The sequence below is a fragment of the Silurus meridionalis genome, chromosome 9, assembly GCF_014805685.1.
Source record: "Silurus meridionalis isolate SWU-2019-XX chromosome 9, ASM1480568v1, whole genome shotgun sequence".
NCBI classification, from domain to species: domain Eukaryota; kingdom Metazoa; phylum Chordata; class Actinopteri; order Siluriformes; family Siluridae; genus Silurus; species Silurus meridionalis.
This window is the reverse complement of record NC_060892.1, coordinates 23,387,491-23,403,829: the sequence shown is the minus strand read 5'-3', so window position 1 is coordinate 23,403,829 and position 16,339 is coordinate 23,387,491. Positions and strand designations below refer to the sequence as shown.

The window sequence follows — 16,339 nt, the reverse complement described above, 5'->3', positions numbered from 1 at the left end:
GCATCACAACACTACGAGTCCTGAGAGTCACAAAGAATACAGATTAACATGGCAGAGGGAAAGCTTTACTTTCTTTCTTTTTTTTTTTTTTTTGGCACTGCAAAGGCCTGTTTGTGAAATGAACATGCGATAGAAGTCAAAAAGCACTTAGGTAAATTTGTGATACTGTCTGTCTGACCCTAAGAAATAAAAGCAAACTGTACCATATTGAGTTGGGGAGCATCATATTTTTTCCATCGAATCAAAATTGGATCGTAACGGGGCGAATCGTATCCCATCGGTAGCTGATATATATCAATATATATGCCGAGCTCAGGGTAAACGAAAGTTGGCTTGCAAACAATTTTATACCGTCCTCATTTCATTTCGGAATTCTGACCTTCAAAACCAACTTATCTTGGTTTCGCCACCTCCTCTCCTTCCCATCCCTTTTGAAAACCGATAGCGCTTCCCTTTCAAGTCTAGAGTAAATCAAGCCAAACGGCGCTTCCCCTTTAGGCTTTGTTGAAATAACCGGAGTCGATTCTTCCTCATCTGTACGTGGTACGGAAAGGTTCCTCTCCCAGAGATTAGACACCAACCTGTTTCAGAGGAATTAAAAAAAAATGTTTCCCGAGTACCGGGTTGACCCCTCGACATCATTTATGCTTCGCGGTTGCGGATGTGTTTGAAGAAAGCGCTCGTAAAATAGCGGAAAAAAATAAAAAATTTGGGGATCGTCTGGAAGCTTTGATACGCTGTGATACCCACCTGGTGGAAGATGATATAAATATTCATTTAGCGCTCGGAAAAAGGAAAAGGGAAAAAAAAAAGACACAATTAGACATGTCACGGCTTAAGGTTTTTTTTTTTCTTCTAAAAATGGAAAGTGCAAAAACAAATTAGCATATATAAAAATAAAAGAGCACCAAGTTTTTTGGTGGGGGGGGTTGTAAAATCGAAATAAGCCGAAAGTTTTAAAGCTACACGCCCTCGTGCGGGACATGTAGAAGCAAAGGCGTCGCTCCGGTTAGGCTGGTGACAGGATTTTGGGATGTGGGGGGCTAGTTTCGGAGTAGAGCTTCACACATTACCAAAATGACCCCCCCCTCCTTTTTTTTTTGGTTCGGAGGGGGGGAATCCACACTCAGCCTCGCTCCCTCTGGTATTCCAGCAGCTCATGCTTTCTCTCTTGGCTAACTCATGTTTCATTCTTTGGCAATTTGCCCTAATGAAGTCCCAGCGGAGCCTTCAGACCTCTGTTCTTTTTCCATATTTAATCATGTTATTTTAATCTGAGAGATGAGTGTGTGTGTGTGTGTGTGTGTGTGTGTGGGGAGAGGGGGTGGGGGGGTCAATAAAATTGTGAGGTAGCCATGAGCACAGATGAGTGGAAGAAGAAGAAGAAGAAGGAGGGTTCACTAGGGTTTAGCCCACCAGGCTTTCCACACAAGCCAGGCAATTAACTTGTTCCCCCCTTTTTGTTTTTCTTTTTTTTTTTTTTTTTGTTTAGTAGCTGTATTTTCTTTACGTCCTTTAAGTCCATACTAATGTTAGGCCATGTTGGATTTATATTTTTTGCTCAATAGCCTAAATACGGTTGCGGATGAGAAATATCTCAGCGACCCATTTTTTATATATAAAAGAACTTTTGATGTATTGTAATTTCAGCCTCTGATGTACATTTATTTTTTATTTTTTATTTTTTGCTCTCATTTCCTTGTAGTTAACCGCATGTGTGCATGGCTCAGCTTCCATGCTCTTCCCCATGCACTGGCAACACATCTACATCCCTGTTCTTCCCCCACACCTGCTGGACTACTGCTGGTAAGATCGTCTGCTCTGTCTTTTAGCACAACTGTCCACACACTCACACACACCCACAGAGGGCGCTAGCTTATTACCAGCATAACTATATCAAATATATATCGAGCAGATGTACCCAAACGATCTGATTACTCCACGATGCCCAGGTTCCACTCCAGCTCCACTCCCGAAGAACCTGACGCCACCGATTACGCTAATCACCTTCCTGGAAACGGTCAAAAGCCATAATGCGTTTACGTTCCCGAAACACGTTTAGCCAGATTCGATCATGTTTTTTTATTTTTCCCTAATGCATCTGTTTATTTGAATGGCGCAAACTCGATCATCACACTCGCAAGAGCGTCGGACGAGCGTTGCTGGTTCGGGTTCGGCGGTACCTTATGTTTATGGCATTTGGCAGACCCCCAAATCTATCCAGAGAAGTGATCTCAGTTATAAAGCTGAGTAAATGAGGGTTTTGCTCAAGGGCCCAGCAGTGGCAGCTTTGTGGTGCAGGGATTTGAGCCTATGACCTTTCGATTAGAAATCTAACATCTTAGCCACTCAAACCAATCTACCACTTTCCCTCGGTAATGGCGGGAATGATTTCTACTCTTTTCTACAAAGTCTTTCCAAAAGATTTTGGAGCATATTTGGGTCAAATTGGATTTATTTAGCAACAGGAGGAACAATGAGGAACATTATATGGACCTAAAATATATCCAGAGAGACTTACAATGATCTCAGTTATACATCTGACCAATTACACTATATCCACTGAGCTACCACTTCCCCGCGGGAATGACGGTAATAACTTCTACTCTTTTTACGAAGGTCAAAATGTTGGAATAACCTCCACTCTAGGCAGATGTTCCACTAGATTTTGGAGAGTGCTTGTGAAGATTCAAGCCCAAGGGCATTGGTAAAGCCAGATACTGGTGTAGGTGTAGTCAGCGTTCTAGTTCATCTGGTCTTCAACCAACAGGGTTGGGGTCATAAACCAGTCGATATCCGTCTTAAAACTGTAACGAATGGATATTCAGTGCCCCCCTGATCGAGCTTGGTTCCTCTCAAGGCTTCTTTTCTTCCTCATACCATCCCGGGGAGATTTTCCTTGCCGCTTTTGCATTTAGCTCCCTTTAGTGATCAGTTCTCTCCAAGTAAAGGGGAAAATTTCCTGCCAACGCATCCAAAGACATCCTATAAGGGGGTGGTATCAAAAAGGTTTGAGACAAGTTTTGCAACATGCAAACCGATGGCAGCACAAGGCTGAACGCACCGTCACAGGGCGCACCAAACTTTATAAGTCAGTGCACCAAAAGACATCGTCCTATGCACATCAGCAGCTGTGCAACCGCTGGTAATCATGCGTAACCACGTCTGCGATTTACACACCCCACTCAACAGATTCGCCTCCTGCGGACCTCCCGGCCCTCTGCCCGAAAATTAAGATCCAGCTCAAAGGTCGGCGTTTTGAAACCATTGCGGAGATCCGGCGCGAATCGCAGAAGGTGCTTGGCACGCTTCTAAGGGAAGACTTCCAGGTCACATTCCAGGAACGCTGGGAGCGCTGTTTTGCTGTGCAAAGGGAGTATTTTGAAGGTTGTAGGGTGTAAACATAGATAAATAAAGTACTTTCTTGTAAACAGATCGAGTCTCGGAACCTTGTGATACTGCCTGGTAAATTGCATGCACACAGTCTGGTGAAGAAGCACACATACGGCTGGAAATGTACCCAATTGGTTTATATAGTGTCCAGTTTTTAGTGTGGTCGAGAAGATCAGGACCATGTGAAGTTCTTACAGTTCAATCTTAACCTAGAAAACCATATTTTTTCATGGCATACAGATGCTTCGCCATGCTGGACCAGGTCAGGGTCTCCTAGTTCCAGTGGAAGTGGCAATTGTAATCGTAGGAGGTGTTAGCTCAGTGGTTAAGGCTCAGTGGTTAAGTTCAAATTCCAGTCCCACCAAGCTTCCACTGCTTAGTTGTATGTGGTTATGGCATTGTACCCTGGATCAGAACGTCACAAGTTCAAATCCCGGCATCTCCAAGCTTCTACTGCTAGGCCCCTGAGCACGGCCCTCAATTTCTTTAGTTGTAAGCTGTAAGTTGCAAGCTTTACCTTCAACTGCTCAGCTGTGAGTCGGCCGTCTGCCGAATGCCATGAATACAAATCCGTTTTCATAGTTTTCAGAACACAGCATGTAGGACAGGGGGTTTGTTCAGGACAACGTTGGAATCATGTCGGCATTAGAATCGGGAGGTCATAGGTTTAAATCCCAGCACCACCAAGCTTCCACCAAGCCATGAGCGTCTGCCAAATGCTGTAAATGTAAATGCAATCGGATGTTCCTTTAAGGGTTTGGTGGTGTTACGGTGGTCCGCATACTTTTCACCAGACTTTTATTCTATATTCTAAAATTTGTCCCAGGCTTTATTTGCTTTACTAGCTTGACCGGTTGGTGTGTGTGTGTGTGTGTGTGTGTGTGTGTGTATGTTTTCTGTCTATGCTATTATATTAGTTTTGCTAACGACTTTGATTCCCAACAGCGCGCCCATGCCGTATCTGATCGGAGTTCATCTGAGCTTGTTAGAGGTAAGCAACATTAATCTTCTGTCAGGACCTCGGCGTCTGCGGAATTTTCCTCGGCGAACGGTAACGGGTCGTTATACGGCGTATGATGCGGTTATGTTAATTTTATTTGTTCGATTTGAAAATCGTATCGTTGAAAGTATTTAATATAGACAACTGGAAATGCTAGGATTTACAGAAAAGGCGGTGTATTGTTTGTTTGTGTGTGTGTGTGTGTGTGTGTGTGTGTGTGTGTGTGTCATAGATATGAAACAGTCGAACACATCAGAGAAACAAAGAAACCAGTGTGTTTTGGATATTAAAAGCTGGCATGTTGGTTGGTGGTGGACCTATAGCTGTGTGTGTGTGTGTGTGTGTGTGTGTGTGTGTGTGTGTGTGTGTGTGTGAGAGTATGAGTGAATGTGATGCGTCTGACAGTTGCAGACACCGGCAGTATTTATCACACTTTCGCATTAGTGACAGTCCCCCTATCTGGCTGCACATAATTAGACCAAATCAGCACGCAGGCCTCCATAGCAGCAACTGTCAAAAGTGACAAACCAGAACTTTTTTTCTTCATTTTTTATTTTTCTTCTCTTTTTTTTTTTCTTCATTTTTTTTCTTTACTCACTTGGATGTTTTCCCCCACCTGCACCAGCAGAATAATTGTGGGATTTGTCACCATCAGGATGCATGACTACCTTTGTGTAGATGCACAAAATGGTCCCATGGCTTAACTGGCTGAATCTTTTTTTTTTTTTTTTCTTCCCTTCTTTTCTTTTGATTCCCGAGCTTGTTTTTTTTTTTTTTTCTTTTTCCCCTTGCCAGTGTTTGATTTATTCCAATTACAAATAAACAGATATTAGTGGAGCGAATAGGAAATATTCCCAATCACGCAAGAACAATTCGCGGCATATTGCGCTTTCTTGCTTTTTTTTTTTTTTATTCTTTTTTTTTCCTAGCGCTAAGACTGGCATATGTTTGTCGTTTGGGGGGGCGTTTGAAATGATGCTTCGTAATGATTGCGTAGAAAAAAAAAATTGCCATGCCAGGCAGTCGTACTAATAAGTGTGTGTGTGTGTGTGTGTGTGTGTGTGTGTGTGTGTGTGTGTGTGTGTGTGTGTTTATTTATTTATTTATTTATTTTAATGGAAGAGAGTGAAGAGCAGGTCCCTGGAAGATGTCATCATTTTGAATGTGGACACGAACACGCTCGAGAGTCCAGCCGACGACCTGCACAACCTGCCTAGCGATGTTGTGAGTGTCCCCACACACACACACACACACACACGCGCTCAAAAAACGTCTCATTTTCCTGTGTGCTTTTATCTTGATGCACCCCCCCCCCCCATACACCCTGTACCTCTTTTATACACTCTTTCCTTCAAATTCTTGAACAAATACACACACACACACACACACACACACACACACACACACACACACACACACACACACACTGGCCACAGAAAAATGCCGTCTTCTCTCTTCATCATTAGTTATAGTGCTGCAATATTCCTGCTCACCTCGTCACATTTTAAAGGCCGGTCCTCTTTTCGAATATTTAAAAAAAAAAATTCTTTCTTTCTTTCTTCTTTTTGTTTTATCATTATATTTCCAAGGCGTGTCTTTTTCTGCCCACCCAGTGCCACATCTCGCCGCAAGAGAAGCACGCTGGATATTTTTCTCCTCCTTTTTTTTTTCCCCCTCTCTCTCTCTGAAGATACACAGAAGAAGGGGGCCAATTATCAGTCTGTATTTTTTTTTTCTTCTCTTTTTTTTTCTTTTCCAGCCACCTGCCACTGCTTTTCTCTCCTTTAATTAACGGTGTGTTGACACCGGTCAGTGTTACAGGAAGCCACGTCTACCATCAGGGTCAAAAACAAAAAAAAAACACTCAGCAATTATTTGGAATATTTACGAGATTTGTTTTATCCTTCCGTGTATGTGTGTGTGTGTGTATGTGTGTGTGTGTGTTTTTTTTTTCTCGTCCTCTTTCTTTTGCCGAATCGGTCCTTTGTGAGTCAATGTAGCAGTTTTAAAAGGGGGGAAAAAATGATTACGATCCCGCAATCGTTTGTAAATTTAATTGGTGTGTCGTGGCGTATGAAGGATTCGGCGCTTTGAAACCGACAGAGGAAACCCCCAAAAAAAAGAGAGAGAGAGGAAAAATAAAAAAAAACCCTTTGTCTTGATTTTATGATAAATGAAGCGGCACAACGCTGTTTGCTTTGAGCTTCATTCGCGATTTTTCACGGACTAACGACGGAGCGCGCAACCCCGAATCGCGCTCAATTATCCCACCTGAAATGTAAATGTCACCTGTCGGGACACAGGAGAAACCCACTCTCTTCCTCTTCCTCGTCTAGTTTACCTGTGGGGATATTCGAATTTAGACACACAGGCCCTTAAATGAGTGGAGTTTCCTCTCTGCTTTTTTTTTTTTATTCATTTGTTAGTTAAACCGTCTTGTCATATACGATTTCCTGCGCCATCTCGTGCGTTTAATTTCATTCGGAAAACCCAACAACCGAGACTTCATTGGTTTTTTAGCTCACTTTCAACTCACAGGCTTCCAGTTTGATTGAATTTCTTGCTTTTTATCAACAAAAACAATGAAACACTCAGTTATTTATCACCCAAAACGAAAAGCCCACAATGTTTCTCCTTCCTTTTTTCCGTTAATAAATAACGTAAACATTATTCAAAGCCCCACTTTATGGCATCCAGATAATTGTACGGATGAAGCCCAAAGCCATGTGGACTCGATTAGGCCACTTCTTGACCATCGGTCCGGCTTTCAGTCGGGTCAAAGGTGACAGTTGTCCTGAATTACCTGATACAAAACTCACCCCCGTCACCCCAACTCGTGCCCCTGACTCTTTGCTTTCTTTGGCGTAATGGCCGTTTCCTTCCATTTTACACGTAATATTTTAGATTTATGGACTATTAGAGACGCCGGGACGCCGCTTTTCATGCCGCTGTACAAACGGAGAGGAGAATTGCTGAAAAACAAATTGCTAAAATGAATGTTGCAGCGAACCTTCAAATATTAGAAACGTAGACAAATTAAACACTTGTGAAATATATACAGAAATTATTCAGTCGCATTTTCTTTCAGGATGTTTTTATAAAAATAAAAATTATTTTCAAAAACACATTTTTGTAGATTCTTCATGATTCTCAAGTATCTTTTAGAATATCAGAGTTATTTAGTTTTTGCTTGTTTGTATGTTCATCTATTTACATTGATTAACCTTGATATATTTTTTTAATTTTACATTTATAGTATTTATTATTACTACACTATTTATATTTGCTGTAGTATTTAGTGTATGTGTGTGTATATGTGTGTGTATATATATATATATATATATATATATATATGACATTGTGTATTGGTAATTTTTACAGCTTTTTTAGTAATTATTTATTTATTTATTTATTATGAACCCTTTTAATATTATAATTATAGCAGATTTTATTGTAGAATATAAGTTAAAAAGACTATTAAATATCGTGCTTCTCCTCTTTAAAAAAAAAAAAAAAAAAAGCAAAAAAAAACCTGGTTATAATTGGAGTTTGGTACCAGCGCGAGGGCGTGTTTACTTCTGCGTCTAAAAATAGGAAAATTAGGAACGTGCCACGATACCAAAGAGCTCGGAATTGAACGCGAGCCTCGTTTGATCTCTTGTCTGCCGGTCATGTTGTCTAGACGTCTGTATCAATTGCTTGTTTTTTTTTTTTGTATTATTATTATTAAAAGCAATAGGAGCTTGTTTGTTTTTGTTTTTTTTTTTTTTGGGGGGGGGGTGGTTAAGTCTTTTTTCTTTTGCTCTCTTCGCGTGATGTTTGTTTCCTTCGGTCTGCCTCGTCCTCGCACGCCTTCTTGCGTTTGATCGCTTCCGTTTGGAGTCGCTTTTGAACGTTAGAGCTTTGTGATCGCTTGGTGTGTGTGTGTGTGTGTGTGGTATAGCGTGCCACACGTGAATCGGATAGCCAGCATCAAGCACATCAGCTAATCAGGGGTTGCTGGGGTTGTTAGGGTGGTCTCTTTATGGAGACACTTTTGACAAAGATGACCATTTCATTGATCAGCATGTGAACGAAGCACCGCTTGCGTTATATTGCCATTGAAGAGGATCTGCACAGATCTCGCTCACATTGTCTCCGCTTGGAGTTGGTCTCTCGGCGTCCAAAGGGGTGTCCTGACTGGAGTAAAATGGGCCGCGTGTGTGCGCGCGTGTGCGCGTGTGCCTGCTCGCTTCTTCATCTTCCTGCACATCAAAAGAAAGAAGCAGATTTTCATAACTATTCCTTTTTCTTTGTAGTTTTCTTAATTGCATCCCCACGGCTTTCTACTCATGGCCAGAATCCCTTTGCAGGAAGGGGAGGGAAAAAAAAAACACCTACCACTCCACCACTGACTTTATTAAAAAATAATAACGCTAAAGAAATATACATACATCCTGCACTTTCGATTAAACCCTCTCTGTGTTTTAATGAGACTGTAGATGAGATGTACAATTGAAATCCGCAACAAATCCATGCGGTTAATATCGGGATATGTAATTCACTGTAAAATTGTATTTAACACACACACACTTTTTTTTTTTTTGTGTGTGTGCGTGTGTTTTTTATCTCGAGTCGGTAACTGCTGTGACCTTGTGTTTTTTTTTTTTCTCAGGTTTTTCTTTATTTTTTTTTTTTTATTTTTTTATATCGATTCCGTGAACTGGACTGATTAGAAAAAAGGAAAGTGGAAAAAGCTTTTCTTTTTTTTTTTTTTCTCAACCAATACATTTCCTGACTTTAGTGAAAGTCAAGTCCAGAAACGATGCACTGAATTTATTGCTATTTATTTGTTTGTTTGCTTAGTTAATTTTCACACGTATTTATTTATATTAGCTTTTGTAGTAGATTATATTTATATGTCATACTGGTCATTTTCTCTGCTTTTTATTTTTTAATACTTTATTTGTATTTATTTATTTATTTAGACCCCCTTGATATTGTAGTTTGATTAATTTTTTAATGGTGAAATATGAGTAGAAAAATTATATAAAAAAGAAAACTCAATTAAAAAAAAATTCCTCAAAACCCATTTTCTCCTCCTTTAAAAAACAAAACAAAAAAGAAGAAGCAAAAACAAACAAACGAACAAAATAACTGTCTTTCTCGGTTTTAATTGAATTGGTAACAGCGCATCGTTCGTTTCTTGGACAAAACGAACGTCATTTTCAGAAACGATTATTTTTTTTTTTTTTTTTTTTATTTATTAATTTATGTTAACCTTCTTATCTCGTACATGACATTATGTACTGCTCTTTTTTTTGCTTTTTTAATTTTGAACACTTTATTTTTAATCTTTTTTAAATTTTTTTTATCATGAACCCCCTTAATATGTTAGTTATCAATTTTTTTTTAATGCAAAAATATGAGTAATTGGAGTTTGGTAACAGTGCAGCGTTTGTTTGTTCAAGCCCAGGAATGATGGCAGGAAATGATATGCCAAAAGAATGCACTGAATTTATTGCTTTTTATTCATTTGTTTGTTTATGTACAGTTACGTCTGATAAATCCTACTATAGTTCTAGTTTTTCTTAATGGCAAAATCTGACTAAATCAGCTGAATTGATGAAGCTTAATAAAAAAATGTGAAGTTCTTAAAAACAAACAAACAAACAAACAAACAAAACTTAATGACAACACCACTGATTTTTGCTTTGCGGGGCAAATATTTACGAACGAATTTCAAGTTTATTTATTTATTTATTTTACACATTGATTCATCAGTGGACCTCCAGACTATATAGAGGACATTCCCTATACAGGACAGAGGACAATCCAGTGTCCGCTGTATTATGAAGGCATGCATCCATGCCCAGTTCAATTGAATCGAATCAACTGTCGTGAGTGTAAACAGCTCACTCCTGAAGTCGTGTGTGTGTGTGTGTGTGTGTGTGTGTGTGTGTGTGTGTATAAAAGCAGCCCATGATTGAGAAAAGGCTCGTGGCATGATCGTTTGGAGAGGGGAGAAAGAAAAAAAAAAAAAAAACAGGAGACAGTGATGCACCTGCTAATTATCATCTCCAGCTGGCGAGTTAAATGGAGATCTGTTTTCGCGGGCCACCTCTGACCCCGTGCTCTTTACTCGGCGCACTTCAAACCCTGTCGGGGAGTCGGCGCTGTAGAGTTTAATGAGACGCCATGTTTGCAGCACTTTCATCCCGAACTCTCCGCCTTGATGCGAATTGAAAAGATCACAGCTACGGGGAAAAAGACCTATACCGGAAAGGCCTCTCTGCATAGATTATGAATATCATAACTCGTGTCTCGTTCCCTCCCCTTCTCTCGCTATTGCTCTCTCTCTCTCTCTCTCTCTCTCTCTCTCTCTCGCTCTGTACCCACCCCTCCTACAATACCAGTGCTTATAATTGGACCCAATGGGGAACTCTGCCTTTGATCACATCATAGGCTCCGAGACTTTACACTAAAAAATGTCACTCCCAAATAGGTTGATCACCTGTAGAGCTAAGCTTCCTTCTGATGCCCCAACCCCCCTCCCGCTCATATCTCGTTAGCGATACTCAAAGTATAATAGTTAATTAGGCTGACAGATCCGTCGCTGAGATCGCAGGCTTGATGAGTTGTTTGCAACGATCCAAAATCCTATCATCGATCTGAGGCTTGCCATTACGGGCAAACGCACGGTACTGGCAAATAAATAAATAAGCAATTACACAAACAAACAAATAAATAAACAGCAAAAAACTAACGATATGAACTCCATTCAAATGTATGTATGTGGACGGATGGGATTTTTATTATTATTTTAAAGCATATAATATTCCTGTGAACTGGAGTGATAAAGTGGGAAAAGGGGAAGTGAAAAAAAGTACTGAAATGAATTATTTCAGTAATCCCCCAATCTTTCAACCAATACATTGTTTGTTTGTTTGTTCAGTTAAAAAATTTTATTAATTAATTTATTTATATCAATCTTCATATATAGTTGATTTGCATACTGGTAATTTTCTAAATGTTTTTTTTTTTTGCAATACTTTACATTTATTTATTTATTTATTTATTTATTTTAGTTTATATTTATGAATCCCCTCATACTACAGGGGCATTTTATTTATTTTTTTAATGGCAAAATATGAGTAAAGAAAGTCTATAAAAAAAATACTATGCTACACTCTCTGTGTGTGTGTGTGTGTGTGTGTGTGTGTGTGTGTGTGTGTGTGTGTGTGTGTGTGTGTAATTCGAGAACAACACCTTAACCACTTAGCTACTATAGTATGACTATAAGATACAAGATCCCATATGGGTGAAAAGGTCAAGTGTCCTAATACTTTTGTCCATATAGTGTATAGTTGCATAGTCGATGGTTAGACAGTAATGACGAAGTAAATCGTGCTGGAAATTGCGAAACTTGTCCTATAGGCTCGTGCAGATCCGTGACGGCAGCTCAGGGAAGGATGTGGGATCAGGGAATAATTGAGCCAGCACCGCGCTCTGTGAATGTCCTTTAAATGTACAAATCGCAGGACTGAACTTGCTTTTGTTGCACCGTTTCCGTTACGCGTCCTGAATATTTAACTGACGCTGCGCGGCCCCGTTTAGTATTCATTTGAAAGCCTCTTCACCCGAGTTTCTAGTCCTTGGTGATAAAGCGACTCAAAGTGAACATCGAAGTAAACCATAGTCTCGATTAAACCCGGCATGTTGTGTTAAATCTGGATCCATCAGTTCGCCTGCGTTGGCGATGGGAGCACATACCGGAATATACAATAAGTTCGGTTAGTGTAAAAATGGGGTAGCAGCGACGAGCGCCATCTGATCCGAAAACACTCAATACACTCTACAGACTAATGTTTGTGGACACCTGACTGTAATTAGTTCAGGGCACATTTAGTTCCTATTTGCTGTTATAATAACCTCCACTCTTCTGGGAAGATGATTTGCTTTTGGGGAGTGGGGGATCCCATATGGGACAAGGCTGGAATTTGAACTCATACCATTCTATCCAAAAGACCTCAATCCCTTAACCACTAAAATACCACACCCCCTTTATGATACATATGGCATGAGTCTGGGATTTAAACTCAACCCATTGACCCAAAGACCACTAAGCTAGCATGCCCCCTTTATGACTAGAAGATATAATATTCCATATGGAATGAGGTTAGGATTTGACCTCATATCCCTATGATTTAAAGATCAATGCCTCAACCACTAAGATGCCACTCCCATATGGGATGAGGCTGGGATTTGAACTCATAACCCTTTGATCCAAAGACGTCGTTTGCAACGATCCAAAATCCTGAGGCTTGCCATTACAGGCAAACGCACGGTACTGGCAAATAAATAAATAAGCAATTACACAAACAAACAAATAAACAGCAAAAAAACAAACGATATGGAATCCATTTTTTTTAAAGCATATAATATTCCCATGAACTGAAGAGATAAAGTGGGGAAATGGGAAGTAAAAAAAGTACTAAAATTCATTTTTTTTTTCTTAAACCCCCACCCCCACTCTTTCAACCAATACGTTATTTGTTCGTTTGTTTGTCCAGTTAAAAAAAAGTTTGTTTGTTTGTTTATTTATTTCAACCTTCATATATGGTTGATTTGCGTACTGGTAATTTTCAAATTTTATTTTTTATTTTTTTGCAATTCTTTATAAATATTTGATTTATTTTAGTTTATATTTATTTTGAACCCCTTCATACTACAGGTGCATTTTTATTATTATTATGGGTTTTTTTTGTTTTTTTTTTTTAATGGCAAAACTTGAGTGGAATTTAAACTCATACCCCTTTGACCCAAAGACCAATACCTTAACCACTTAGTTACCACTTCCCCTTTATGACTATAAGATATGATTCCATATGGGATGAGGTGAGGATTTGATCTGATAACCCTATGACTTTAAGACCTTAACCTTTAATTCATGCCTCAACCACTTAGCTACCACTCCCCCTTTATGACTATAAGATATAAGATACCATATGGGATGAGGTTAGGATTTGATCTCATAACCCTTTGATCCAAAGACATGCCTAAACCACTAAGCTACCACTCCTATATATGGGATAAGACTGAGATTTAAACTCATAACCCTTTGATCCAAAGACCAATGCCTTAATCACTACCACGCCGCCTTTATGACTGAGATATAAGAACCCGTATGGGATGAGGCTTGGATTTCAGGAGGAAGGCTACAGTGACTACTCCTTACGATCACAACAATCCCGACCTCGGAGCAAGACCAGGGCGGCAGCAGTGGGCTCAGGATCTTCTTATGCATTACGTCGTTGCCTCTTTTTTTTTCTTTCTTTTTTTTTTCTCCCCCTCCTGACACCCTGCCTTTAACTCAATTAACAGAGCAGCAGGTGCTCTTGGCAGCACAACAGATAAGCTGCAAGGGAAGTGAAGAGGCTCATCTCGTTCCCCCCTTTCTTTTATTCTTTATCGTGTCTAGGGGGGTCACCTGCAAATATGACACTTCACACTCTGAATGGTTTTGCTTCTTCCTCCATGATTACAGAGGTGCTATTTTAACACCCTTCTTTCCCCCCTCTCTTCACCCCCTCTCCCCATTCAGGTCTCGAGTCTGAAGAGCAAGCTGAAGAAGCAGTCGACTGCCACGGGCAACGGAGTGGCTCGGGCCTTCCTGCGCTCTCAGGCTGCGCTGTTCGGCTCCTATCGGGACGCTCTGAGATACAAACCCGTAAGCCTCTTCCTTCATACGCTTTCGGGGTCGAAATTTAGGATTTTTTATTTGTGTAATTTGGCGAAGTGGATCTGCCTACACTTTTCCCTCAGTTGCTTCGGAGCATTTTTTCGAAATCTGTAGTATTTGTGTTAATGAAGAGGTCGTCGCCATGGGAATAACAAATGCTTTCGTCAACAAACAAGTAGTCAAAATGTTTAGTCTTGTTAGTCGTTTTTGTTTTGTTTTTTGTTTGCTTTTGTGGGTTTCAGATCGGAAATAAAATTTGCGAAACTACTTGTTCAACCTTCACATTATGTCGCTTTTTAAAGAAGCTGTCAAAATGCTTGAATAATCTTAACACCCCCCACCACCACCACCAAAAAATAAATAAATAAATAAAATCTCGCCATAAGTTATCGTAATCTGTCAGGCTTACATGCGTCTGATTTATTAACTTGTATACATTTTTCTGTAAATTTGACCGTCTTGAATTGATGAATCGCGCCGATGAATCATGAATGTCACTAAATAAGATCGGCCGAAGAGCGACTGGTTTTCGAAAAACAGGTCAAAGGTGAAACCTTCAATTGGCGACGGAATGTGCAAAGCACAGAATTACGATTTCTGAAAACGGATGAACAACCTGGAAACGATCGAACGCTGGAACAATACGGTAGAAGTGCGAATTCTGTCTTGCAGTCAATATTCCACATCCGTTAATGCGTACACTTGTGCTGTTGAAATTGCCGACTTGTGCTTTTTCAATCGTCGAATCAAACTGTAGTTTACATCAGGAAACACTGAAACCGTGAGCAGTCAGACACACATCGTGACTCAACGTTTGTTTGTGAACAGTGACAAAAGGACTTGTTATTTCACAGATTTTGAGAAAAGTGCAGGCTTTTGCAGTGTTTTGCTGTTCGTACTTAATGTTTTTGAGGAAATGCATTTACTGGTTTGCGGATATTAAGGATCGTTTAAGAACCGGAGGAAAAACTGTAACATGACGGCGGCAGGGCTTCAGCGTTTCCTGATGTAAACTATGCTGCGATTATTGAAAAAGCACTTCTTCGGTACGACATTTATGAATTTCAGCAGCACAAATGTGCACATTACTGTATTTGGGATATTGATCACAAGACACAGGACAGGATTCACTTTTTTACAGCAATTCAAGTTTAACGAGATTAACCTTTGACCCATTTTGGCGAACTAGTTGGTCGGTCATTGGCCGGTCTGACGCCGCAAAGCGCCGCTTCACTAGCGACGTTCCAGCTTCATTTGCGCAATCGATCAAGGAATCCTCGGAAATTTCAGCCTGACGGATCAAGACAAGTGGTTTTAACTATTTTGCGATTGATGCCGAGATGTTTCGGGGAATTTAGCCGAGAACCGGTATAATGTATTTCTATCGACACGACAAACAATTGATAACGTAGGAAACGGCAGACTTTTGCACCCAATCAGTGAAACGGACGTAGCAAAAGCATTCGCAATTTAATCAAAGCAACGAGTGACCACATGACGTGTCGGTTGAACAAGTCGTTTTAAGAATTTCATTTCTGATCGGAGAACTGCGTCAAAGCAACTGGGTTTTAAGCACAGCGGCCTTGTTATGATGCCCTGTTCCGTCGCTTTGAAACCCCCACACACACACACAGGCCCGAGCTCAGAGCTAAGGGCCCTCGGCTGCGGTAGACTTTCAGTGCTTCCGTTTAAAGGCAACCCGAGCACCACGCCATCTATAAGCAAAGACGGGGTTGAAGTAGGGAGGAGGGGGGTTTGCGTTAAGGTGGGCCTGTCTGTTTTGGTGAAATGTCAGAAGTTGAAAAGGCAGAACAGCCTCTTTGAAGGCTTCTTTCAGCTCGTGTGGAGTATTGTTCTCAGGCCCTTCTCAACTCCTCCAATAGGGTTTTTTTTTTTTTTTTTTTTTTGGGTGGTTGACTCGAGCTCAGCCAAAGACCGAAAACAAAATATGCTCCCTGTTTGTCAAATACGACTCTCTTTGTTGGAGACATAATTGATGTTGTAACGGCGCTGTGTACACAAACCGTTTTTTTTACAAAGATGTGCCTTAAAAATAAATAAATAAATATATATATATATATATATTAAAAAATAGAAATTCTTTAAAGTGCCGTCTCGGCAACAGGGACATTAAATCTTTATATTGTGATTGCTTTTGTTTTTCGGATTCCTTTTTTTCTTTGCCTTTGCTGTTCTTTGCTTTTATGCTCACCTATAAAACCACA

General features: G+C 40.2%; 1 protein-coding gene across 2 annotated transcripts in view; it reads left to right on the top strand.

Moving 5' to 3' along the window:
- dennd1b (DENN/MADD domain containing 1B) overlaps window positions 1-16,339 on the top strand; it is a 100,501-nt gene that overhangs the window by 65,114 nt on the left and 19,048 nt on the right. For both annotated transcript variants that reach the window (XM_046857569.1, XM_046857570.1), the window contains exons 10-13: window positions 1,706-1,806; window positions 4,339-4,384; window positions 5,516-5,617; window positions 13,977-14,102. In XM_046857569.1, the coding sequence (XP_046713525.1) occupies window positions 1,706-1,806; window positions 4,339-4,384; window positions 5,516-5,617; window positions 13,977-14,102 (375 nt within the window). The remainder of the gene's footprint in view (window positions 1-1,705; window positions 1,807-4,338; window positions 4,385-5,515; window positions 5,618-13,976; window positions 14,103-16,339) is intronic.